Source organism: Meles meles, chromosome 6, assembly GCF_922984935.1.
Source record: "Meles meles chromosome 6, mMelMel3.1 paternal haplotype, whole genome shotgun sequence".
Lineage (NCBI taxonomy): Eukaryota > Metazoa > Chordata > Mammalia > Carnivora > Mustelidae > Meles > Meles meles.
This window is the reverse complement of record NC_060071.1, coordinates 50,001,214-50,028,480: the sequence shown is the minus strand read 5'-3', so window position 1 is coordinate 50,028,480 and position 27,267 is coordinate 50,001,214. Positions and strand designations below refer to the sequence as shown.

General features: G+C 50.7%; 1 protein-coding gene across 10 annotated transcripts in view; it reads left to right on the top strand.

Moving 5' to 3' along the window:
• The window catches only part of MEGF11 (multiple EGF like domains 11), a 351,654-nt gene that overhangs the window by 273,447 nt on the left and 50,940 nt on the right, over positions 1-27,267 (top strand). For all 10 annotated transcript variants that reach the window (XM_046007979.1, XM_046007977.1, XM_046007986.1 and 7 more), the window contains exons 8-10: positions 2,377-2,513; positions 7,453-7,665; positions 14,825-14,999. In XM_046007979.1, the coding sequence (XP_045863935.1) occupies positions 2,377-2,513; positions 7,453-7,665; positions 14,825-14,999 (525 nt within the window). The remainder of the gene's footprint in view (positions 1-2,376; positions 2,514-7,452; positions 7,666-14,824; positions 15,000-27,267) is intronic.

Sequence of the window (27,267 nt, the reverse complement as noted above, 5' to 3'; positions counted from 1 at the left end):
TTATGTATCATCACCAATTTATCCCTAAAACTCTCTGGCAGAACTTGAAAAGACCTCCCGATAAAGTCAGACACATCAGATATCTCTCAGTTTGGTTTTTGTTTCTGTTTTTTACTTTGAGGCCACACTCCCACATGGAAGATTTGTGTGTTTCAGTTCCTGGTGTCATTTTGGACTTCGTTTCACTGCCACCCTATAATTCCTTTTACCTTTCTTTTCTGTGGGTGTCCCCATTTCATTCTTTTTCTTGGGTAATTCTTTTCGATGGAAAAAAAAAATCCTCCAGTAGCTTCCTGAGAAAGTTCATGGAGTTAATTTTTTGAGGCTATTCAAATCTGAAAAATGCCCTTATTTAATCCCCACTTAAGTGTTAGTGTAGCTGGGTATAGAATTCTAGGTTGCAAGCTATTTTCCTCTGAAGTTCTAAGGCATTGCTCCATTATCTTCTAGCTTCTAGTTAAGAAGCCCAGTACCTTTTGGTTCCTGTTCTTTTGTATGTGACTTTCTGAAAGATTTGAGGAGAATTTATCCATAGAAGTATAAAGATTTATAGTGATAAGCCTTAATATGGGTCTTTTTCACTTTTCATGCTGGATACGTATTTGGCCTTTTCAATTCAGAGATCAGTGCTTTCCGTCCTTTGTTTCTGGGAAAAATTTCTTGTATTTCCCATTTAATTTAGGCATCTCCATTTTCTCTGTTCTGCTGTCTAGAATCCCCTGTTAATCGGATATCAGACCTCCTGGATGGAGCCTCTAATTGTATTTTGTGTATAGTTTCCTTCCTTGATGCTTCCCCCATCCCCTTCTTTCTTGTTCTTCTTTGTGGGAGATTTATTCATCTTCCAGCTCTTCTATTACAACTTTAAAAATTTCTGCCATCTTATTTTTAGATTTCAAAAACTCTTGATTTTATGGCACTCTACTCTTCCATAGATAAAATAATTTCCTATAACTATCTACAGATACTCATTTTAATTATAACAGAAGTTCATAATTCTCTTTTTAAAAGTTTTCTTTGCTGCCCACACAGTTCCCATTTCCTCTGTGTTCCAGTTGGGCACTGGTCTGCTTAGATCTTCCTCTCATATTAGAGCCTTATTTGAAATAGCTGGTGATCCTTCACCACCTGTTCCTGTGTTATAGTGAGCCTCAGAAAAGCTGGCTGGAAGCCTGGGGGGTAGAGGGAGTTGCCAGGCTTATTGACTGATGGGATCCTTAAATATCAACATCTGTAGGTCTTTCCTTTTGAGTTTATTGGTGCCCCCAGAAAAGAATCCTCCAGAACCCTGCTGATGGGAAATAGTCTGGTAATGAGCAGTCTCACTGCTGAGCAATCAGAGGTGCACAGGATCCCCATTTCTCCTGGTGCCCCTTAAAGCCGTGCTTGGCATCCCTATGTCCAAGCCTACATGGGTCAACCTCTTCAAAAGTCAACTGCCAGGCTTCTGCCAGACTGGGCAAGTCACCTGGCTCTTTGAAGCAGGGGCAGAGATCTGAGGTCTTCTTCTCTCTTTTATACACTTAATTTTTTTTTTTTTTAGATTTTATTTATTTATTTGACAGAGATCACAAGTAAGCAGAGAGGCAGGTGGGGTGGGGCGGGGGGAAGCAGGCTCCCTACTGAGCAGAGGGCCCGATGTGGGGCTCGATCCCAGGACCCTGGGATCATGACCCGAGCCAAAGGCAGAGGCTTTAACCCACTGAGCCACCCAGGCACCCCTCTTTTATATACTTCCAAATAGCCCTTGTGTTTCGGCATACCTGCCCTCTGACCCTCAGAGGTTCCTGGTGTCTCTGATTCCTGAGCTTTTCTGAGGTTACCATCTTCTGGCATGTGATGTCTCATGTCCGGCGTGGCCTCTGCTCCCGTTCCTTTTGTCTTTGTAGGCTCACACCTTTCCCCCCTTTGCTCTTGTGGTAGTAGGGTTTGGGAAAGGAGTGGAAATAAAGTGTGTGTTTCCAGACCACCGTGTTTAGTCAGAGTCTCCTTTTTTTTTCTGCAGCACTTTGTGGTAGGCCAGTGTGAGAGCGCTTGCTGTGTTGGCTTTAGTTATCTGCTTTTCTTGCCCCTCTCCCCAGTACTGGGAGGTCACAAATCAAGTCTTCCTCATATTTTTGTATCCCTAATGTCTACCAAAGTGCCAGGTATATAGGAGGCACTTAATAAGTGTGTGCTGCGTAATTGGAGGAGCTGATTGGCCTCAGTCTCCGTATCTCTCAAATGGCGCTTTGGAACCACAGTGTCCAGCTTCTTATGCTTCTTTGACTGGGGAGAAAGTCCCTCTGTGGAAATGGGGTGGTCCCTGGGGCTCTAACCACTGTGCCACTTCTTGGAGAGAGTGGCATCACGTGTGTCTTCCCTCCTCTGTTTTAGGGAGCAGTGTGTGCCCAGCCCTGCCCACTGGGGACGTTCGGCCAGAACTGCAGCCAGGACTGTCCTTGCCACCACGGAGGGCAGTGCGATCACGTGACTGGCCAGTGCCACTGCACAGCTGGCTACATGGGGGACAGGTAAGAGAAGTGTCAGCTAGCGTCCTTGCTGAGCATCTTGCTCATTTTCCCAGTGGCCTTGCAGAGGTGGACTGAGGTTTACCAGCCCGCAGCATGCCTCTGTGAGCTTTCCTGCTTTCTCAGAAAGCATTCAGAGTCCTTCTGCCAGGAAGATTCATCCCTCATGCTTCCCGGCTCTTGGTCTGCTACACCCCCGACCCCTGTGCCCAGTGACCCAAGCGCTACGCTTGCACTGACTCACCAGGAGAGGGAGGTGAGCACCTATCACCCACTCTGCTTTCTGCCTTACTGGAGGGAGGCAACGGAACCAACAGTCCGAAGAAGCTGGGAATGCACACTAGTTCACACATTTTGCATAATTTCTTCTAGAACTAAATTTTGATTCCTCAGGTGGGTTGTACCAAAAGAATCCTGGCCTCTGTTTGCATCCTCTGAGGGCTAGTGGCCTGATAGCTGAACAGAGGCTCCAATGTTGTGGGAACAAATCAGCCTTGCAGACTGGATAGCCCCAAAACATACAACTGCGGAGTTCCCATATGCGCATATTTGCCGCGGCAGGGAGAGGGAAGCCATGTTGGTAGGGTGGGTGCTGTGGAAGACAGAGAAGCAACAGCGAGCCTGCTGGATGGTGAGTGAATTCAGAGCTGGAAGAGGGCATCTGCCTCAGATAGGACCGGGCCAAGCCTCAACTACATGCGTCTTTTCTAGAAGAGCAAGGAGCAGTGGGGGCAAGGATCTCACACCCCTTCTCTGTTTCTGTGGGATCCATGTTGCATCTCTGGCCCTGGAGTTTTTTTTATTCTGCCCAAAGCGAGGCAAGAGGAATATTTTTTTTTGCCATGCCCTGCTTTCCCTGCCCAGATAACATGAGCAAGGAGAGATCGAGGCTGAGTCAACTCGTTGATCCTGGCTGTGACAACGTAACGGCTCCTCCAACTGTCACTGGAGTCAGCCCAAATCCCCGGTCATGTCCAGAAAAGCAGTTTTCCATTTTTTGCCTTAGGTCTGTTTACCTCTAGCCTGAATTCTTTCGAGCCAGATCTGATCTCTCTGTGAGCTAGTGTTCATATCCATGAGCTTCCCAGCTTTAGAACATGGGGCATGGCATCCGGAGATCTGAAGTCAGAGAGGGTCCTTTGGGAGAAGTGGCTGGGAGAGGAGACTGAAGCACTTAGCTCATCTTCTCATCCTCACCTGCTCCCCCAGTAAGGAAGTGCACCGGTAGGGTCAGGAGCCAGAAGACCCCAGAAACAGAACAGGACCATTTGTTTCAGTCCACTTGCTCATGAGAGATAATCCAGCCCACTTGTTGCTGGAGACGAGCGGGCCTGGACGTCCGGCTGGCTGAACCCAGCACCCATAGACCCTATATCATTGGCTCTCTCGGTGTTTGCTGCTAAGAGGTACCCAACAGAAAAGTAATCCTAATCCCTCTTGTTGGGGCTGGCCCATGATCCTGGGGCAGAGAGAAATCCCAAACGCTTGGGGTCCTCCAAGCAAACTTCACCCATCAGCTGTAGAGTTCAGGGGGAGAGCGAGGTAGCGTGTGGGTTTCCCACCTCAATAGGCTGCCTAGTGTTTAATATTTTATAAAATTGCCTCCATTAATTTTGTAGGTGACAGCTGCATTAACCCTCCCCAAATCATTGAAAGCATATTAAAGTTGAGTGGGTGTAATAATGCGGGCCTCCCCGGATAGGCAGAATCCAGTGCAAATTAAACATGAAACGTAACGAGGGCTTTGCAGCTCATTTTGTAATTTAATTGAGCAATGGATCTGGTTGTTAATGGCACTATCAGACACATTAGATTGATACGTTGCAAAGGAAGGATGTTTAAGTAGAAAACTAATTCCTACTGTGATTACCCTTCTGTTCCACGGGCCCCATTATTAGCGTGCTTTGTGGAAAATTCATTAGCAGTCATTGCTTGATCTCTAAATAAATAAGTTGTTTAAATTGTGAGTAGAAAAAAAAAGAGGCTGATTATGTAAATGGATTAGGTTGTCAATATTTCATTTCCAGATTCTTTTTTTGCGGCTATGTAGTCAGTCACTTCCTAAATATGGCAGGTGGGGGAGTGCCCTTCAAGGGGAGTTTGCTGGCCGGGCCTCTGCACAGTCCTGCTGGGTGGCAGGGAGCAGGAATGTTCCAGCGAAAGCGGGGAGTTGTCAGGAGAGTCTCCTGACTTAGGTTTCTTGCCCTGGTGTCTGAGATATCTGAGGAGAACCAAACTGAGGGACTTGTGGGAAAATCCGTTCTGAGGCTGAAGAGGAGCTGGCAATTCAGACAATGATTTTCCAGCCCTTCAATGCTTTGTGCCCTGCCCTTCTGCCTCAGTTTCCTTCTTTCCCTCTCCCATCCTCCTTCTCCTCCTCCTCCTCCTTCTTCCTGTCTTCTGCCTTCTCTTTCTTCTATAGACAACCTCCTCCTTCTTCTCCCTTCCTCCCTCTGTTTTCTGTTCTCCTTCCCAGATGGAACCTTGGACTGGCTAAAATGTTGCAAAGTCTGCTGGGCAACAACCTTGGGTCATGTAGGCCATTTGAGCTTGGGATGCACCTCAGCTCTCCGAATCCCAGCCCCCTCAACTCCAGGTCCCAGCCCCCTCAACTCCAGGGTGAGGGTGATGGGCATACCCCTGCTTCAGGGGCCCAGGGCCGGGCCTCAGGGCCTGCTGAGCTGGGAGCCCCTCTCTGGCTGCTGCCCCCGGCTGTGGCCGTCCTCATCCCTCATCTGCTGCCCCTCCATTCTGCCACATCCCTCCTTTTGCCACAGTGACTCTGTGAGGGGACAATGGGTGGCATCTTCTTTGGGGAAGCCCTCAAGGTTAGACCCCAGTCACTCTCCTCCTCTCCCTGTCATCGTGGGCACAAGGTGACAGAAGACAGACAGGCACCTGGTGCAGAGTTGCCAAGACTTGGGCCTGACAGCCCAGCCCCCCTGGGCCTCAGACATTCGCCGCCCAGCTCTACAGCATCGCTGGGGCCTGGCCACACCATCACCCTCATGAGCAGCGCCCAAGGGCCCCCAGACACAGCTGTCCCAGCCCCACTGGGGAGAACAGCCCTGGCTCCAAGTCGTGACTCTCCAAGATTTAATAACGAAGTTAGGGCTATGTTCTATTTTTTTTTTTTTTTTTTTTTTTAAGCATCTTTTATAGCTCCCCTCCTCACCGTCATTGTGGAAGGCATGGCAAACTGGAAAGTGGTTGTCTAGATGACAGAACACTTACAAATTCCTCAAGTCTACTCCGGGGTTAACATTTGCAATTCTTCCCTGCGAGCCTTTTCATACCAGCACCTGAGGCAGAAGGTCGGATGGGCTCTGTTCTGGGAACTTCAGAAAACAGAATTAATAAGAACATTCATCATAACTAACATTTCTTCCTGAGCCCCTACCATGCGTGGGACACCTCTCCAAATGTTTACACACCTTATCTCGTTTAATCCTCAAACAACCTGATGGGCTTTAGTCATTATCACCATTTTATGATGAGAAGGCAAATGTGAGGACTGACCTGCCAGCCCCACAGGAGCTGGGCCGGGCTGTGAGTCATGCAAATCCCCAAGGCCATTTCCCAAGTCTCTGGGATGCAGGAACCGCCCACCTCTTTTACCCTGGATGCTTCCAGCTATCCCCCTGACCTTGTCAGGATCCAGGCACGGGACAGTGACTCTGCACCCCTGGGGAATATCTCCAGTCTGGAGTGAGGGGTGTCAGGCGGTCAGCTGTGGGGGTCATGCTTCTCCACAGAGGACCCACAACCAGGGGCTATGGGGCAGTGAGTGGAACGGTGGTGGGTACGCTGGGAGCTCGGAGGAGCAGGCAAACTACTTGACACAAAAGGGGCTCAGTCCTCCTCCTTCGGGGTGGAGGCGTGCTCACCGGCTGATGGGCAAGACTCAGCCTCTGCTTTGGGTAGCCCTCTCCCAGCCCCGTGTCCAAGGAAGAGGAAATCGTTGCTGCTGTTGTGGGGGATTCTCCCATCCAGTGAAGGAGGGTGCCTCTTGTACTCAGGAAGGTTCCGCACTGTGGAGGAGACACGTGTCCGGTCTGACCAAGGGAGGCTGGACATCTGCCCAAAAGAGTAGGAAAAAAAACCCAGAGGGGCGCCTGGGTGGCTCAGTGGGTTAAAGCCTCTGCCTTCGGCTCAGGTCATGATCTCAGGGTCCTGGGATCAAGCCCCGCATCGGCTCTCTGCTCAGCAGGGAGCCTGTTTCCTCCTCTCTCTCTCTGCCTGCCTCTCTGCCTACTTGTAATTTATGTCTGTCAAATAAATAAATAAAATCTTAAAAAAAAAAATCTTCATCATTTAAAAAAAAAACAAAAAACCCAGAAACAGTAGAAATGAAAGGACCACGTTTCATGAACTGAGATGCCACCGATGGGAAGATGAGCTGTCCTATCTACTGCTAAGAATGAAAACACTGATAATTGAACGATGACGTGCCGTCAGTTGTAAGACGAAATCGATGGCAGAAATGCCCAAACATAGTTGGCAAACATAAGGTTTATTGTTTAATGGGTACAGACATTTCAGCTTGGGAAGATGAGAAGTTCTGGAGATGGTGGTTATGATTGCTCAAAATGCGAGTGTCCTTAGTGCCACTGAAAAGCAGTTGAAAGGGTAAATTTTATGTTGTGCATATTTTACTGCAATCAAAAAATGAAATAAAAACCACATTTCAGGCTTAGAAGCAATGAAATATGACAGTACGAACTCAGGGCCAGGGGCCCGAGGAGGGGACCGGGCAGGAAGCAGGGAACTGACTGGGAGGACTGAACCGTCAGTGCTTCCTGGGGGATGAGAAGGGAGCAGGGGAGGCTGGGGTGGCATGCGGCAGAGCAGGCCCGGGCCTGGAGGTGGAGAAGGCATGCTGGCTGGATCTGGAAGGGGAGGGAAGGGGGCACAGCCTCAGCCCCGCTCTGTTGTCTTGCAGGTGCCAGGAGGAATGCCCCTTCGGGACCTTTGGCTTCCAGTGCTCACAGCGCTGTGACTGCCACAACGGGGGCCAGTGCTCCCCCACCACTGGCGCCTGCGAGTGTGAGCCTGGCTACAAAGGCCCACGCTGCCAGGAGCGGCTGTGCCCCGAGGGGCTGTACGGCCCAGGCTGCACCTTGCCTTGCCCCTGTCACACCGACAACACCATCAGGTACGAGCTCGGGTCCAGGGAGCCCGGGGACGCTTGGGTGGGCAGGTCCTGGTGGAGAGGGGGCTTCTCGGGGCACAGACCCCCACCTCCAGCCTGGTTACCCAGGCAGGGCAGAGAAAGAGCTGGAACCTGAGCAGTCACCTTTGCTGACAAACCACTTTGCTGAAAAGAAGGGGAAGGCAAGGCCACACAGACAGCCAGCACCAGGACCCAAGTCACCTGCGTCTGTCTGCCATACCCAGCTGCCAGCTCTGAAAGCGGGCCAAGCTGAGACCTGCCATGAAGGAGAGAGGAGGGAATTTGGGGATCCTTAGGGATCCTTAGGACTCTGCCGCAGAGTCCTGCAGAGCTGGGATGGCTGGGCTCCCATGCCGCAGGCTCTGGGGGCATTGTCCTTGAGAAATGTCCCCTCCACCTGCTCTAAATCTAGCTGAGCCATTTCCCAACCCCCAGAGGCCCGGAGGCAAGACTGCCAGGACAGAAGAAGGGGCTTGAGCCACAGAAGGTCCATACTAGAAGGGACCTTAAAGATCAGTAGGGCTCTCCTGGGGCCCAGAGAGGGCTGTCCCAGCAGGCCCCGGCTAGGAGGGAGAAACAGGAGGGACAGAGCTCAGGGCTGGCCTCTCCTTGCATTCTGTGTCCTTTTGGGCTGGAGGACGCCTCGGGTGAAGCCAGCCCCAGGCGCTGCTTCCAGAGGAACCTGAGTCTGGGGAACAGAAGAGCCAGAGCTGCCCCAGGCCCCCTCTTCTGCATTTCTTCATTTCTCTCCGTGCACCAGTTAGCACCACCCTCTGGTAATAAAGGAGACTGTTGGCCCCAGAGAAGGCCTCCATGGCCCTTTATGCGGCTGTCTCTTATCTGGGTGGCGAAGGGTGGGGGAGTCTCCCTTCTCCCCTCGGACCCGCGGGACAGCTCTAGGGAGGACTGGCAGCTCTGGGTCAGGGGGTGTTGCTGCCATTCGTAAATTAGAGATGCCTCTCCTTGCAACCCTGTTGCTGGGATGGCCAGGACTTGGCCTCAGCCCCCTTCTTCGTTTCCAACCTTTGATTCTTCACAAATCCCCCCAAAAGTCTCTGGTCACTGCTAGTGTTATGGCTTGGGTGGAGTCTGTCCTTGGTCCTCATTCCCCGAAGCTGAGTGGCTAGGGTTAGCGCCACCTGCAAGGCGGAGGGCTGGAAAAGAGGCTGTTGAGAGGGGCTCCAGGGCCAGCAGAGCAGGCCCATCTATGACCCAAGCGCTCATTCCCTCAGTCATCCATTCAGCAAACACCGAGTGCCTGCAGGGCTGGGCCACAAAGAGGAAAAAGAGTCCCTCAGCTCCAGTCCAGCCCTCAGGAACTCAGGCCTGGAGCACTCACACACACTGAGCCCCTTCTACCTTAGTTCTGCAAAATACAAGACCGTACCAATAGTGAGGCAGAACTCTGTTTTATGGACTACTAAGAAAGGGGAATGCAACCAGCTGAACCATGATGTACCATTGATAGTACAGCACACCTAATATCTGAGATGTGATGTGTGGGAGGAAGTGCATCTTAGAATCAGTGAGCTCTGTGTCACCAGCTCCGCTGGGTCCCGACATGTGCCCAAGTGACTGTGACCAGGGCTGTGTGTAGAAAGCACCAGAGGAAACTGCTGTGGTGGTCAGGGAAGTCTTCTTGGAGGAGGTGGCACCTGGGCTGGGTCTTGAGAACAGGGTGAGAGCTCTAAGGCTCTCAAGACAGGGAGTTCCTACAGCTGGGCAGAGGCTAGGCAGCTGCCTCAGCCTGTTGCCCAGGTAGAGAACTGCACCAGGAGCCCTCTCCCCTGCTGGCAGCCAAGGGAAGACTCTCCCAGAGCCAGGAAGCAAGGCTACCGCTGAGGTCCAGTGCAGGGAGAATCCCTGCCACAGAGATCCAACCACCCCCAAATTAAAGAGCTATTGTTTTCCTCCTGTGCCTGAGCAGCCGTGCCCTGCATAATTTATTCCTCCTCTGAAGGAGTCCTCGATGCATTATTAATCTGGAAGGGCTCCCTCTTCTCTGTTGCTAATCTCAGCCCATCCAATATTGATGTTTGTTTGCTTTACTGTCTTTAACATGTGTCCTGTCGCAGGGACTGGGAGTCGGTAGCGTTTCTTAGGACCTGGGGCTCGAGGCCAGGCCCCTCGGTGTCTACACAACACTGAACTGTGTCACAGCACAGGCTCCTAGAGGGCAGGAGAGGCCTGGCCGATCCCCCTCTGTGGCCTCAGCCTGGCACAGGGCCTGGCAGAGAGCAGATCCTCTGTGAGAAGAATCATGGAATTCCTCCAGATCAGCCTACTCCTCTAGATGGTTCTGCCCCCAAGCTGATGTCTTATTTATTTATTATTTATATATTTATTTTTCGTGATTGGCACATTGGTCCAGTGACTGAACCCATGACACTCACACGTTTTCATTCAGTCTAAGTCAGACTTTCTCAACGTGGCTGCTGTTGACTTTTGGGGCTGGACAATCCTTTGCTGTGGGGACTGTCATGTGCATTACAGGGGACTCAAAAGCATCCCTGGCCTTTTCCCATGAGGCAGCAGTAGCAAGAACCAGCCCCCCAAGTTCTGACACGGAGACTGTTTCCTGAGTGCAGATGAGAGCCTAGGGTTGAATAGCCCATGGTTGAGAGCCTGTGGCCTGATTGAACTCTCTCATGCTGCCCTTGGCTTTGTCCTCTTGGTCACAGAGAGCACCTCTCTTCTTCTGTGTGGACACAGGTCACTCCTCTCTTCATGAGCCTTTGTCTCATTACAGAGCCTTCTCTTGGGAACCAAGAAAAGTAGAGGGAGGACTGTCTGATTCCTAATCTTGAGGCAGTCAAGCTGTCCTAGCTGGGGTCTGGGACCCCTGAGTCCTGCCTTCAGAACTACCTCTGTCTGAACAAATGTCCTGATAGGTGCACTTGTCCTCTCAGTATCTCAGTTTCCCAGTCTGTCCATCCCCTTTCATCAGCCCAGGGGAGGTAGAAGTTCTCTTGTGGTCTTTGCAACTGAAGCTTCCACCCAACACCCTGAGAGATGGGGTGTGGGATCCCCTTCTAGAAGCCGAGCCTCCTCTCCGCCCTGGCTTCCAAGAGAGCTTACGACAGAGCTGCTCCAAGACGGTTTGCAAGGCCTAGAGTGTCTATCTGAGGGAGACAAAGCACTCTCAGACCCCAACCATAGGAAACCCTACTTGTCAGGCCCCAGCCTCTGTCTGCCTGGTGCCCCCCCCCCAACCTGAGAAGCTGCTTCAAAGAGGCTGAATCCACGTGCCTGGGGAAGGAAGAAGTGGCTGGTGAGAGCCCCCCATCACTTCGTTCTCTTTATAAATGCTCTGTGGCACCCACAAAGGAAGGAGCCTCCTTCGTAAAGGAATAACCTTGAGAGAGCGAGCGCCTCTGTCTCAGGCCTCTGTCGTGTCTCCTCCACGATTGGATTGTCATAGACGAATTCTAGCAGCCACGAGGGTATATTACCTTTGAAAGATTTTATTTAGCCAACAGATGCAGCACTGATAGAAATCTCATAGCAGCCAAAAAAAAAAGGAAGGAAAAAAAAAAGACAGGAAAATCCACCCTGAAAAGATGCCTGTATTGTTCCGCTTTCGGCTCCTATTAACTTGTGATTAATCTGTATCTGGGGAAAATGGCAGAAAGGCAAGGAAAAGGAAAAAAAAAAAAAAAAAGCCTAGAGCAAACTGAGCCAACCTGCACACCACTGTTTGTGACTTCTGCCTGAGCCTCACCAGCAGTCACTTGCCCACTGTGGGACCAAAGGGAATGGCTCTTTCCCCACAGGGCAGAGGGGAGCGGGGAGCAGGGGATGCCTGGGAGAGATCAGATGTGAGGAAGGCGCCCAATTCTGCGTCATACACTGCTCCGCCAGCCCTCGCTGCTCACGCTCACTTCAAAGAGATTTCAGAATCAGTTTCGAGCTTTCTGGTTCTCAGAGTGGAAAGTAAAATTGGCACCGACTACAGCCCTGAGCAACCAAAACACTGGCGGCTGAGACGGCAAGCGGGCACTGCAGGAGCACTGAGAAGTCAGTGTTTGCCCGCCGGCACGTGCCTGGTAGGCTTCTCCCAGGGTGGCGGTCCCTGTGAGAGCCAGCGCCTGCTGTTCCCATCCACTGATGGGAAGAGCAGAAGCCTGCCTGAGACCCTTCGGCATCGCGGGGGCTGGGAGGAGCTGATGGCCGCAGCCGACGCTGCCGGGTCCCTTTGCTACATCCACGTGTGTCTGTCTCCAGGACTGTCACTGAGGCAGTCCCTCTAACCCCAGGGGAGGCCCCTGGAAGGTTGGGTCCAAGAAGGGGATGGCTCAGACTGTTGAGACAGAGCGGCGTGGCCCCCGTCTGTCTGGCTGAAGGTCAGGGCCACCACGTGGGGGCCGCCCCTGCCCATAGCACCCGTACAACCTACTGTTTCCCCCTCACAGTGTGGGGCTCAAGGAGGAGTTTGTCTGGAGCCAGGAAAGTCAGGAAGTCTTCAAGCCCTCATCCCCCTACATGATTCTTCTTTTCTGCCTATTTACAGTTTTTATTGCTTTACGTCTGTTTATAACAGAGGCTCAGTTGGGGGAAGTTCAAGAATACGTAGAAATTTAAGAAAAAGTTTTGAATCCCTCATAATTTCTCAACCCAGAGACGAGCCCCAAAACCATTTTGTTGTGACTTGCTTGTTCTTCATTTATGTCAAATATATATATATAGATAGATAGATGTAGATATAGATATCTGTATATCTATCTATATTTATATCTGTACCTCTATCTATCTATATATATATATCTTCCTTTTCCCCATATTTTAGATCATGACTTTGTATATAATTTGCTTAATTCACTTCACCTTCTGTCACTAATGAGTCTGGAAAACATTTGAGTACTTCTCTGACATCCCTTCATATGAACTGTCATAATTCATTTAACGAGCCCTTTGTCAGAGGTGATGTGAGGCCATCAAACAGACCTGGGCTTGAATCCCCGCTGCCACTGACTTGGCCGTGTGACCTTGGGCAAGTCACATAACCTCCAAGTCCCATCTGTAAAATAGAGTCTCTCGTGCCCAACTTGCAGGCTTATCTGAAGATTAGAAATATGTGTGAAGTGCCTGGTGCTTTTCTAGCCTGGTCATATTATTGTTTAAATTTCTTGCATTTCCCCACTGTTAGAAATATTGCTTTAGGGAACATTTCTGTGCATAAATCTTTCCCCACAACTCTCATTATTTCCTTAGAATAGAATCTTAGAAATGGAATTCTAAGACCAAAGGGTCTGAATATTTTTAGAACTCTTGATACATAACCCCAAATAGTTTTCCAGAACCCTTTATTAGCATTGAGTATTGTCCCTTTTCTTTAAAAAAAAAAAAAAAATAACAAACTTTACTATTTTGATAGAGAATAAGTGATATCCAGTTGTTAGTTTGACTTGGTAATTAACGAGACTAACCATTTTCCAAAATGATTATTAGCTACTTGCACTTACTGTTCAGGAACGGTCTGCTCCCATCCATCCCTCATTTTCTGTGAGAAAACCAGGGCTCCCGGAAGAGAGATTGGCTGGGCTTCACACAATTAGTGTGTTCTTTAATTCATTTCCCAAATATGTATTGAGCATCTCCAATGTGCCAGGGACTCTGTGGGGCCCTGGGGTACAATACAGAGAAAGGTGAAATAGACAAAGGGCCTTCCTCTTGGAGCTGCCTCCTGGTTGGGGAGACAGATGATAAGCAGTCAGTAGACACAGACAATAATTACTCATAGTGAAAGTAATGTTCATTCCCAGATACTTAACTGGGCAGTGAATACAAGCCAGGCACTGGGGGTCCACCAGTGACCCAGGGAGACGAAGCCCATATCCTTGTGGAATTTAATCGAACCAAGACTTGTACTCAGGCTCCCCTGCCAGCCCAGAGCAAGCTGCTTTTGATCCTATCCCTTGAGCTTGACTCCAGAGCTGAGAGGCGGGTGACACAGGGAATCTAGGAAGATTGGCTTGTCTCTACCGTCCAGCATCTTCTCTGGAGTGTTAGTCTGGGTTCTCCCCATGTGCAGGGGATTTACTAGGGAGACAGCTTTGAGGGGAAATGAGGGGGGTACTAGGGCGGCTAGGAAAACATCAGACTTTAGTGTAGGTCTGACCCGTGTGGAGGAGAGGGATGGAAGGAAGGAAGGCTGGGTGGAAAAGCCTTAGTCTGTATCACAGTTCTAAGAAAGACTGGCAAGATTGGGAGTCGTCAAGCCGAATTGCCATTAGAGGAGTCTCAGACATCCCCGGAATGCGCCGACTTTAATACCCCTGCGTTGATGTAGCTGGGAGCAGCCCAGGGAAAGGGTGGGCTCTGAGCAAATATAGTGATGGATTTCAGACACCGTAGCTGGGGCCATTGGGTGTTTACCCTGGCCACAGAAGCACTGAGAAGAACACGGTCCACACCGGCATCACTTTTGATCATGAATGGATAGCAGCTGTTGGATCACACCTCTGCTAGGGGTTGCCCTACTCTCTAAGGGTCATGCCGGGCAGCCCCTGCCTCTGGCCTAGACAGAGAGGGAGTGGAGACAGTAACACTCACTTTGAAAAAGCACTAGCAAAGCCCAGTTGGAAGGTATTCTCTCCAGTGTAGACATTGCCAGAGGCGGGAGGCCCCATCTGCCCTGAGGTCTCATTTTACCTTAGCAAATGTCTGCAGAGTATCTACAATATGCAGAACCACTGGGTCTCACTGTAGCCGACTTGTGCCTGCTCTCACACCAGGCATCTGCCCTGGGTACAGGGTGAGTGAGGCTCTGCATTTCTCGAGAAGGGCTAGAGAAAGCACTAGTCCTAGAGAAGGGACTGAAGAAGGCTGCCTTCTTCTTTGGACTCTGTGTACTTATTTAGAAAGAGCACTTCTTTGGGAATCAGAAGACTTGTGTCATAATCCCGATTTTGTTGCTTCTTCGCTATGTGACTTGAGGCAAATTATATAATTACCGTGAGCCCTAGTTTCTTGGGGCCATTAAGGCCGTGTGACTTTGGCACCTTCTGACAAGGCAATAAGCAATTTAACCTCAGGCCCTTGGATCCTGCTACCCTGGCGACCAGACTTGGGGTGGGCGGAGGGTGGGACAGGGCTGGCTCCCCAGCCAGAATGTCCTCACTTTCTTCTCTCATCTGCTCAGCTGCCACCCAGTCACTGGAGCATGCACCTGCCAGCCAGGCTGGTCTGGCCAGCACTGCAACGAGTCCTGCCCTGCTGGCTACTACGGCAACGGCTGCCGGCTGCCTTGCACCTGTCAGAACGGCGCTGACTGCCACAGCATCACCGGGAGCTGCACATGTGCCCCAGGCTTCACGGTAAGATGGGAAAGATTTCCCATGGCCCCAGGCTCCCCACCCAGGAGTGGGAGTCACCCACACAGGAGTGGAGACTCTGGGAATGTGGCCCTTTGCCCAGGGATGAAGGATGCGAGTTTCTGTGCTCAGAGATAGGACTTCTGACCCCAGAGGCCCCAGGCTGTTCTCAAAGGGCCAGTTCGCCCGGTTTCTGTAATTGTGGATGGAACCGAAGGAGAGGGTCTTCCCATTGTCTCCTCCCCATGGAACACCAGTTGTCTTGCGTCCAGCTCCTCCCTGTCTAAATCCAATGCACATGGTGTTTTACATCGTAATAACCACAGTACACACACACACAGTTTTGCATTCTACTTGCTTTCACCCACATTTGCTGCTCAGGGTTCTTAATTATCATTTTAAATAGCTGCATACCCCTGCAGGAGCTGCCGTACCCCCCTCCCCCCAGTTTACTCAACCATCCCTTACTGCTGAATATTGAGTTGTTTCCAATGTTCACAGCAAATGTTGCAATAAGCATCTTCCTACAAACAGCTTTTCCTCTCCTATTGAATTATTTCTTTAGGGTGAATTCCCAGGGTCAGTGGGCATAATATATTTATGGCTCTTGATGGATGTTGCCATATTACTTTCCTCAAGGGTTATATAAATCTATACCACCAACAGCCATGTATGAATGTACCTATTTCAAAACAGCTTTGCTAACATCCTTTTTTCCTTTCTTTCTTTTTCTTTTTCTTTTTTTTTCTTGTTTTTTGCTAATTATATCAGTAGAAAATGGCTCCTCGATGTTGTTGTTCTAATTTGCATTTTGCTGATTACTAGGGAGAGTGAACCTTTCCCCACGTGTTTACTGTTTGTGGTTTCTCATGAATTATGCTGGTTTTTATGAGGTTAGGGAACTTGACACTGGAAGTGGAATCTTGTTCAAAGGCGGGTTGTGCCCAGCAGGTCTGAGGACCCACGCACTCATGGGGGCAGGATGGTGGGGGGAGGAACCCCCTGTGGCCATGTATTTTGCTGTGCTATAGGAAGTGTTTGGTGCAGTACAGACCATGGTCTTTGGAACCAGACTGGGGTCACATCCTGACTGTCCTCTATCACTGACTATGTGACCTTGGGCCAGTGAGTTAACCTCTCTCCGAATCGGTTTCCTCACCTTGGAATGGAACACCTGCCTTGCAAAATTGGGACCAGGTGGAGAGATAGACCGTAGAAGGTAGCTCCCGCTGGTGCTGGCCACACTTTAGTGAGCATATGGAGGGGCGGTGGGCCTTCTGACCTGGCAGATTCTGACCCGGTCGAAGGGGGTGGGGCCCAAGGCTCTGCCTTTGCAATAAGCTCTAGGTGATGTCAGTGTTGCTGGTCAGTGGCCTCACACTGAGTAAGAAGGGGTGGTGCTCAACTTGGACTGCACCTTGGAATCACCTGGACAGCTTTGCAAACACTGATGCGTGGGCCCCACCCCCACTTTCCAGAGACACTGATATGTTTGGTCTAGTTGAGGCTAGTATGCTGCCAAGGGGAGACCTACTGATCTACAAGGATGCTCATGATGTGGAAGTGTGGCTTTGCCTAGGGACTTTGTGGGCAGGTTTGTCGTGGGTAGAACAAAACTCTCTTTGGTTCCTTCTTCCTCCTCCCTAGTGCAGGTGAAATTGAGTAAAAATGAATTCTAGTGACATCTTTTTTTTTCTTTTAAAGATATTATTTATTTATTTGACAAACAGATAAGCAGAGAGGCAGGCAGAGAGAGAGAGAGGAGGAAGCAGGCTCCCTGCTGAGCAGAGAGCCTGATGTGGGGCTTGATCCAGGACCCTGGGATCACAACCTGGGCTGAAGGCAGAGGCTTCAACCCACTGAGCCACCCAGGCACCACTCTAGGGACATCTTTGAAAGAGAAAGAAGTTACTTCCTCCTGCGGGTCTCCTTTCTAATTTACCTTCATTGGTGTGAGCTCTGGCCATCGCTTCCACAGAAAAATGGAGTGCCCTCGGTTTTGGGCTTTGGGTAGGAGAGAATAGTTGTTTGGGATTAAAAATCTCACGCAGTCAAGTGATCAGGAGATGGAAGCAGAATGGAACTGCCCGCACCAGAGCCATTAGTGGGGCCTTCTGACCCTGGTCCCAGTTTCGCTACTATGACTTTGGGCAGGGGGCTTTCTCTCTCAGGTTCCCAATTCCTTCATCTGTAAAGGATAAGTGTGCAGGGGAAATGAACACACTGGTTTCTAAGATGCTCCACAATGTGGATTCCACGGACCGTGTCAGGAAACAGACCCTTATGGGGAAAATAAAGGGACGTAGGAGCAAGGAGGAGATATGTGAGAGAGAGACAGAGAGAGAGAGAGAAAGAGAGAGTGTGTGTGTGTGTGTGTGTGTGTCTGTCTGTCTGTCTGTCTGTCTGTCTGTGTCTGTGTGTTTGCCAAAAGGAAAGGTTTATACATTGTATATGGGTCTGCTGAGAGTCCCAGGATCCTTTTCCTCACCCCAACTGCCTGCCTGGTCATTGTTCCTCAATAGAAGGAAGAATTAGCACCGTTCAAGGGCTAGAGAGGCCAGTGTCTGCGCGCCCACTGCCCCCAGGCCAGGGCTCCCGCAGTCTGGAGACCAGCCCACTGCTTCTCTTCCTCCCATCTGGGATGCAAGTGACTTCCTGCCCTTGAACTTTAGGAGACTTGGCACTTGCAGGAATCATCTCTTTGTGAAGTCCCATCTGCCTGGGGCTCGGGGCTAAGACAGATTGTAAGCCAAACTGCCCTGGTGAGACCCTGTGAATTCTCATCCATCTCCTCCTGCCCAGCCTCATTATACCTGAAAAGGCTCTTCTGGGGCCCTGTTGGGTGTTGAGCAGGAGCTGCTGGAGGTGATTACAGAACAGTCAATTGTTCTCATCCAGTGTGACTCATTCCTGCATGCACCAGACTCCAAGAGGGAACTCATTACTGTTGCCTTTACCCCAGCTTCTGAATGAATGCAACTTCCTGCAATTAGCTAGCTCTGGTCAGGGTCAGGGATTGAGGCGATCAGCAGGGCAGACTTGGCTGAGACCCTCCCTAGAATGCCCTGCCGTCAATAATAATTAGCAGTGCCTTTATTTGCTAGTTAGTCTATAAATTTATGCAGCTGCCCTTTTCCTTGAAAGATTTTTAGGATGAACAGTTAATTGGTTAATTAAAAGAGCCCTTTTCTGAGTGTTTGGCGTCCTCGATCCTAGGCTCACTAACCTTGGACATGTCGCCTCATTTTGCTAGGCCTCAGTTTCCTCCTCTGTAAGATGGGAGTCACGTCCGTCCTGCCTGCTATTGGATGTGAGTAGCAAACATGGCAATGGATATGAGGCTACATCCCCAGCTGGCCCCTCTTGCCAGAGCCTGTCCTGCCAACTGCTGTACAGGGAGGATGCCAGGATAGCCTTAGGAAAGCAGAGTCTCTGAGAGCTGGGAATGGCCTCAGACTCAACAGAGATGTGAGGAGCACTACTAGGGTGGTCCAGAACCACCCCAGGGAGTCCAGTGACATGCCTGCTCCAGCCAGGTGGTCCCTGACCTCTGCAGAGGCCATGAGAATATGGGGCAGGAGCAAGCCCCACCTGGCACTCCAGAGTGCTGGCCCTCATACTCTTTCTCCTTCCTTCCCAGAGCACTAGACATTTACTCTGCCAAGGACTAGGGGAGGGGCAGCTGGGGGTATGGAAAGGGCTAATCAGACATCCTTCTAGCCTTCAAAGAGCTTGCACTTAGTGATAATCGTATTCACACCAGTAGCAAACACTTATGAGTCCTTGCTGCATGCCCCATCTCTGTCCCTTACAAGAGCATGATGGAGGTGCGCTTTCATGTTCTTCAACTTGAAAATGAGCTGAAGTTCAGACAGGATAAGTGACTTTGCCCAGGATCACAAAGCCACTGAACTCTCACAGGTTAGTCTGAATAGACTTTGATTGACAGGTCACCATGGAACCACACAAACTTGAGTTCAGATCCTTGCCCTCAAATCCCCACTCTGCCTGCTGGCAAGTCACTTACCCTGCCTAAGCCTGAGTTTCCTCATTTGTTAAGAGAAGATTTTTGTCATGAGACTGAGAAGCTTCATACAGAAAGTTTGCCATTCAGTGCCTGGGACACAGTAAGCACCCAGTAAAATGGTAGTAATTATTGGTGCACTGTAAGAGTAGTAGGGAAATAGTGCTTCTTCTAAGCCCAGCACCCCTCCCGTCAAGGAGAGTGTCAGGATGAGCTACACCCAGGGGTTCTGTTGGAGCAAGCACAGTCATGAATACTTATGAGTCCAAGCAGGTCCACCCAAGCACCCGTGGGTCACCCTGAATAGTCAGTCTCAGGAGACATTGTGGAGTGAGCATACCTGTCAGTGTTTGGGGAAATGGACATAGGGCTGGAGATAGGAATAAAGTCTAAGCATTGTATATGTTAGTTTGGCAACAGCAGTGGAATCACGAGGCATGCTTTGCTAAATTGCATTGGGGCTGCTGGGTGGGGCAAAAGAATCCTGAACTGGAAGGTGGGAAACCAAGTTCCTAGCTCTGGTTCTGCTAACTTTCAGGACTTCCGTTTCTTATCTGTAAAGTGGGAATGATAGTCTCTACCCAACAGGAACAGTGTTATGGGAACCAGTCATTAAAATGGGAGGGCTTGGGGTGCCTGTGTGCTCAGTGGGTTAAAACCTCTGCCTTCAGCTCAGGTCATGATCCCGGAGTCCTGGATCAAGGCCCGCATCAGGCTCTCTGCTCAGCGGGGAGCCTGCTTCCCCACCCCCCGCCCTTTCTGCTTCTCTGCCTACTTGTGATCTGTGTCTGTCAAATAAATAAAATCTTTAAAAAAAAAAAAAAAATGGGAGGGCTTAATATTGGGGGGTGGTATTGTGTCAGCACCTTGGACAGCAACCACCCTTAGAACCTAGGGCCCTCTCCCAGTCAGAACACCAAGGGCAGCAGGGGCGGGCAAGGGCAGAGGGAGGGTCCCATGACAGGGGCTCAGGCCAGCAGAGTCCTGTGTGTGTTCACGTGTAGGATAATCCAGGACGTGAGGAGGGAAAAGCTGAACTGTGGTTGAAGGGACTAGTGGAGCTGCCCCTCTACTTGGAAGCGGAAATCACATCATTCTTCCCCATGGCTTCTCATTACCCACCAAACAAAACTCAAACCCCATTCCTTTGTAACCTGCCCTTAAAACTAGTTAGTCCACCCTAACCACCTCCAACTAAGTCCTGCCACAAACCTGTCCTAGGGCCACACATAACTCACATTTCCCCAAGCACAATGTCTGCTTTGAGGCCTCTGCCTGTGCCTTTTCTCAGGCTTTTCCCTCCTCCTAGAATGCCCTCCCCATTGTCCTTATCTTAGCCGATGAAAATCATTCTCAGCCTTTCAGGGCTGAGATCAAAGGCTGCCTCTTCCATGAAGCCTTCCCTAAACAGTCCTGTCTTCAGAATTAAGCCTTTCATCTCCTCTGTTCCCACAGCAAGTGGCTATGCTCAGAGTCTGTCTCCCTCCAACACCGTACCCACTCTCCCAACTGCTTGCCTCCTGGTCCATGTTGGCCATATGAATATCTCACTCAGTATACTCACTTTGAAATCAACGAAATTTGGGGGAAGAGCAATGAATGCCCTGAAAGCAGAAGTTTTCAGAAGAGACTTTCATAGGAAGGAAGTTCATGGTATTTCTTGAGGGGCCCTGCCACCAGGGCTGGCATTTAAAAATACCCGTTGTCTTCTCTGCAGTTCAGATAAACAGGTTTTGGTGGTAGACTAGAACAGCTGTTCCCCAGCATCATCTCTGGGTTTTTTTGTGGGGGGGTGGGGGGCTGGGCAGCAAATAATGTGAGCTTCTACCTTACATAGTACTATATAGTGGTTACTCAGAGACTCTGGAGCCAGATTCCCTCCCTTCAAATACCATCTTTGCTGCATACTAGCTGTGTGACCTTGGGCAAGATATTGTACCTCTCTGTGCCTTTGTTTTCTCATATATGAAAGGGGAGTCATAATAAAGTCTGTTGGATTACGAGGCTGCTTAATTGGTACACATAAGATTGCTAGAATACCTGGCATATTCATATTCTTCCAGCAAGAGTGAGCTTGTCTTCACCATCATCACCACTATTATTACTGTCAGTGTTGCCACCGCTGCTGCTGTTTACCCCCAGGGGTCCCCTACCTAAAGACACTCGCTGGTCCTGGTGCAAAGGCCCTCTTTGGGGGTATAAGGAGAAAGGGAAGCAAGAGGAAGAGAGTAGAGTTAGTTGAAACTTCCTTCTGGTTGGGAGCAGCAGAATTGACGGGGGCTCTTGGGTTCCCAAGGGCAGCCACAGAACAGAAAATAGACTTTCTCATCGTGGGAGGGGGCAGGGGAGAAGGCCGCTTCTCAGCTCCTCCACATGCCTCTGCTGACCAGCTTTCCTTAATTAAGGCCACACCTAGGTGGCCAGGCTGATGAAGCGTCCTCTGCTGCTCTTGGACTAATTGCTGCCACCTTGGCACCTGCAGCAAGTGGCCTGTGAGGTCGCCAGAGCAGCAGAGCCTGGATTTCCGGAACCTCCTCCCTGCGTAGAACCGTGTGGCTGGGAGATAAGGGGCCCTCTGGCCATTGCTCAGCACAGATGCTCCCTTTCAGCTCTGGCTACAATGGGTACGGCGAGCCTGGGAGGTGGGAGAGAGAAGCTTGGTGTCCCCACCCATGGGAATTGGGGCCTATATTTCTCCCCTGGATGACAGAATTTCTATTACCTTAAAGGGCTCATCTATTTATGCTGCAATTTTTTGAAGCCCTGTCTGCTGTTATTGAACCCTTGCGTGCTGGCGAGGGGAGCGGGCACTCCATCACCCAAATGAACAAACTCGTTTCCGCATTTTTCTCCTTTTCCTCTGTGCTATCGGTAAGTCAGTCGCAAACCTCAGCTGCTCGGGCCGGGGAAGGCAGGACAAGGGTGAGAATTATGAGAATCCAGATCCGTGAAGCAGTGATTGAATTTTCCTCCAAGGTTTCTGGTGTCCTTTAAGATGTCACTCTCCCCCAGCCCCCACCCCAGAGCTGGACAAAATTCGTGCCTGGAAGTCAGGAGGGAGGACAGCTGTGGGGCCAGAAGAGAAACATGGACTGGGGAAGTACAGCCAGGTGTCATGTATAGAATGTGTATGTTTCCTGTTCGGATTGTTTTGTTCTTTTTCAAACCTGAGGTCTGCAGGCTAGTAGCCCTACGCTTTCCATACCCTATCCCTGCCTCCTGCCATTGACTAGCTTTCTAATTATAATAAAAGATTTTCTGGCTGCTGTACTGGAGACGAGGAATTCACCCTCCAGCTGCCCTGCCTGTGTGAACAGAGGAGCACCGATAGTACAAACGAGCAGAAGTGATTGAAAAATATAAACATATACGCGCCCACTCCAGCACTCCTATCCTAGCTCCGTCCTCGCCTGCCGGGTCCTTTGGCCCAGTTACTTACGCTTCTCAAGCCTTGGTTGTTCATCTACAAAACGGGATAAATAATGGTGTTCTAGGGTTCTTAAGATTGAATTAGGTAAATATATACAATTAGGTAAATATACAATACAAATATATACAATTAGGTAAATATATACAATGAGCCAAGGCTGGCATGTAGCAAATGCTCAATAAATGATTGTGGAGGTCCCTGACGGAGTTGTGTAGGGATGGCGCATGAGAGGTCAAAGGCATGGACTTTGGGGTCAGACAAGCCTAGATTGGAATCCCATGTCTGTCCCTCAGCTATGTGTACTTGGGTGATGTACTCAGCCTCTCTGAGCACGTCCTTCTCTTGAGTTTGCTGTCCCCAGAGCAGATATCTATGGATTTTTCCCAGGGCAGAGAGGGATGGGGCTGGAGGAACGGTCACCAGAGTGTTAAATCATGTTGACAATTAATCCACAGAGCAAAGTAAGGAAAATTGGGTTTATGTCACTCAGGCAGAGTCCAACCTTCCCGCTCTGGGACCCCGTGGTTTGTGGCTTTATTAGGGAAAACTGCTGACTCTTCTGTTGCAAAAAAATAACACTTCCATGTCTCGCCATCCTCTCGCTGCCATGCTCCTCATGTCTTTAACAGTGCCCTCGCTATTGGGGTCTGGAGCTGGGGCTTTGGTCCATGCTTAGAGCTGCTGCGGTGTTCTTTTTGTCCAGGTCTCTGGAGTCGATGGGATTTCTGCCTCTGCCGACTCCAGGGTCCACCACCCCAGATTCAGGAGGGTGGGGCTGGGCCATCGTCAGAGGAGCTGCCCTGAAGGGTCTGGAGGAAGCTGACAAGCGGGGTGTGAAGGCCCACCCTTGGAGCACCAGGGGACTGTGGCAGGCCCCCTCCTCTTTGTTACTTTATGTAATCCTCACAACCGCCCTGCAGTTGGGGGCTGTCAAGACCCCCAGTTTGCAGATGAGGAAACCGGGGCTCAGAGAGATGAAGTACCCTTCCCTAGTTGGTCAGTGGCCACCAGGAGCTGAGCCTGTAGCTGTCTGAACCCAGAGCCTGCACTTTGAGCCACAAACCTAAACCATCTGGAAAGGAGAAGGTTGTGGGTCTGTGGGAAATAAGCAGCTTGGAGACCTTCTCAGGCCTTTTCCGAGGAAGGGGACAGTCCTGGCAACCTCATTTCTCAGTGGGAGCCTAGTGCCCTCCATTGCTTTGTCTTTGAGGGGAGGTCGGCTGAGACCCTCAGTCTCCCTCCCTGCTTTGGGGTGGCCCATCTCAGCTTTACCCAGCCACCTCACACCTGGGCTTGTTAGGCTCCCAGCTCTCCCGTGAGGAAAGCAGGGTGAGAATTGTTAGCTTTGTGGCACAGATGAGGAAACCGAAGTTCAGAGCGGTTTAAAGTCTTGTCCAGGGTGTCATGACTTTTGAAGACATCAAGCTGGGCCTCAAACCCAAGGCTTATGGCTCCAAGGCCCTGCTTGCCTCAGGATGGCTGTGTGGAGAGGGGAGGTCAGTACTGAGGAGAAGGCCAGCCAGGAGGCTGACCTGGACTCCAGCCCTGCCTCTGTCGCCACCTCGCTGTTTGACCAAGTCACCTCACCTCTCTGTGCCTTAACTTCATCCTCTGTGAAGATAGGTGTTCCCTGTCTTCTGGGGCGGATGTGAAGCTGAAATGAAACACTTCTGGGAAGGACTGGAGGAAGGACCAAGGTGTGTGCACGTGGTGGCTTGAGGGGGAGCAGTGGCCCCCCAGCCCACAGACTGACCCCTCGCCAAGCTGGCAGGTCTGGAATAAAGGATGAACCCACTCCCCTCCTGCTCCCACTGCCCTCCAGCTCCAAGACCCCGCCCAGCCATCTCCCCACTTAGTCATTAGCACCAATAATCCCATCTGTGGGAGTAATTATGCACCCCGGGAGGGGAAGGGATTCCTGCCAGAAGATGTGATTGGTCTGGGTAATGAAAGATGTTGCAGAAAAAAGCCACGAATAAATTACTTCAAGGTGGGGTTAGCTAATAGGAAACTAACAATGGGGGTAAATGCGCGCGCACGCACACACACATACACACCCCCCCCCAAAAACCCTCAAAATTTTTTTTCCAAAACCAGTACTAAATAATTGTCCCCTCTCCTCAGAGTTCTGAGGAAGGGTGTGAATTCCTAAGACCAGCACAGGAGAGCTAGGAAGGGGCACCCCAGCCTTCAGGCCCAGGTGGCCCAGATGAGGAGGGCTGGAGGGAATGTGAGGGAGAGAGAGCGAGCAGATCAGGCAGGGCCTTGTGTGCCAGAGTGGGGGCCTGTGCTGAATTCAGCAGGCAAGAGGGAGCCCCTGAGTAGGGGCATGACAAACAGTGCTACACTTGACCTCCATACCCCGTGTGGGGAGAGGGGGACGTCATTGTCTGAGAACTCAGCATACAGTACACGCTCGGTAGTTGCGGGTTACCATTTCTCCCTGTGGTTCTTAGGTAGAGGCTTCCTGGCTCAGTGGGGAGAGCATGGGCTTTGAGCTGGGGGAACCCAACTCTGAAGCTCACCAACTGGGTGAGGGGAAACAGGGCAGGCACCAAGAACAAGGCCCAGTGCAGGAAACTCTCAGTATCTCTCCCTACCTCTGCCATGGCCGGGGCTCTTGGGAACCATGTGTAATAATCAAGATGCCTAAAGCAATACGGCACTTCCTCAGGGCCAGGCCTGTTCTAAGAAGATTACATGGGTCAACTTATTTAATCTTCAGCACTACCCTTGGAGGAAAGTTCTACATCCCCATTTTATAGATAGGAAAACTGAGACACAGAGAGGTTAATAACTTGCCCCAAGTTTGTCAGTTATCCCCCGTTAAAACTGGAAAAAATAAAATGCCCAAGGTCCCATTGGAACCTCTATGCCCTGCTTTTTCTGTGGGCAAACCCCAAAGGATCCTTGTTGGCTCCCCAACGCCCTCCTCCAGGATAAATCCTTAACCATGGCCATGGGGGTGCTCCAGCCAAGAGAGCCGAAACTGAAAGTAGCCTCAGACAGAAGCGCGATTAGGCATCCATCAAGCGGTTCAGGGGAAGGGTCAGCTTGCCGGGTGCTGGTGTGGCTGGAGGGCCCAGTCCCCACCAGGACCCCCATCCGCACGGCAGTTCTAATGAAGCTTTAGAATGTAAGTGAGGTTCGGTGGGGTAGAGTTCAGAGCCAACTACCCAGAATTCTTGAGGCGTCTTTGGTGCAAAATGGTGGTTTATTGGAGCACAAGGGCAGGACCCTTGGGCAGAAAGAGCTGCTGCCCTGAGGTTGTGAGGGTTGGCTGGTTATATACTACAGCAAAGAGGGAGGTTAGGAAAAGGGAGGGTTTGAAAGGATTTTCCTATGCTAAAGGGGACCTACCGGATACCTAAGGCTTTGCCATTGTCAAGTTAAGGTTGTTTTTCCTTTCAGTAAGGCCTTGACAGTAGATAGTTGAGAGCTTCCTGGAGGAATGTCACAGTCCTGCTCTCACCCATCCTTGTCAATGAGCTTTAGGTTTAGAAGAAACTTAACTTCACTTCCATTTCCCTGTGCCTCAGCCTCCCTCAATTTTATGCAGGGGAAGGGGATGTTAGGGCTTCAGGAACGGAGTTATGGGTCTCTTTAAGTTAGGTTATTAATAAGAAATCCTCTTCCTTGTAAATCACTAGGACATTTGTAAACTGAGGGAGACTCAGGTCTTGCAGGATTGTGATCTCTACAAGTTCACTATTTGTTTTTCGGGCAGCCAGGAGTGCCTGAGGAATGTCACACATGTCCCATGGTGGGGGGCGGGGTCAGCCTCTGCTTTGTCCTCAGCTTGCCTTCTGTTCCCTCATCGGTTCTGCCACTGCCTCGCCGTCATCTCGTGTGTTCTCATACGGTGTTCTCCTACAGTGTTCTCATGGGGTGCCACCATGAAATACACAAGGAAACAGGCTCAGAATGGTTTACGCAGCTCTGAGAGTCCTGGCCTTGCCCATGTCCAGCCTGGTGCTGAGCCGGACCCCAGGCAGATGCTGCCAGGACGGACCACTCCTGTCCCATCTCCCTCTGAGGCCTTGCTCCCCTCTTTTCCCTGGCCTGCAGCCCCAGACAGGCCCTGCCCCAGACTGGAAACCACCCCGTCCCTTCCTCCAGGAAGGCCAGATCTGCTCTCAGGTCCCTTCAAACCTGCCCCACCGAGGCCCTGGGGTCTTAAATGGGGAGCATGTTCCAGGCCCACGTTATGTGTCATGAAGCGTTCTATGAGAAGTTGGCTGAGAAACTTCCGAGAGACCGAAAAACCCCTAGGGCACCAGCTTTAGAAGGATGCAGAGAAGCTGTGCTTGGAGGATGCTAGGGGAGATGGTGTGGGCCGCAGGGGCAGCCTCCTCTCCTCCACTCCGTTTCTGTCCCCCAGGAAAAGCCTCTCAGGTCTCAACTGCTGGGCTTCCTTTGTAGTCAGTTCTAGACTTTTTCTTTAATGACTGACCCCACAATCAGTAAGCCATTGCATTTGCCTGAGTCTGGGTTCTCAGCCTCTCTTAACAAGAAAGGAATGGTCTAGACTCCTACCTTCCAGGGAGGGGCTTCTTAAAATAGGCTGGAACCTTGGGTCACTTACCTGCTCTCAGATGCACCTTTGCCTTTAGGGCAAAGGGTGAAGCCTGGCCCTCGAGTCCTTTCTGGCTGGGCCCGTCTGACTTCCAGGCTCCTGTCCCACCTTGGCTCCTCAGCCATGGCACTCCAGTAGATCCTAACAGATTGCCTTAAGCTGGACCTCCACTCAGCCGTGCACGGCCCTGCCACAAGGCTTTGGTTCCAACTACCGCTTCCCTGGAATGCCCTTGCTGTCT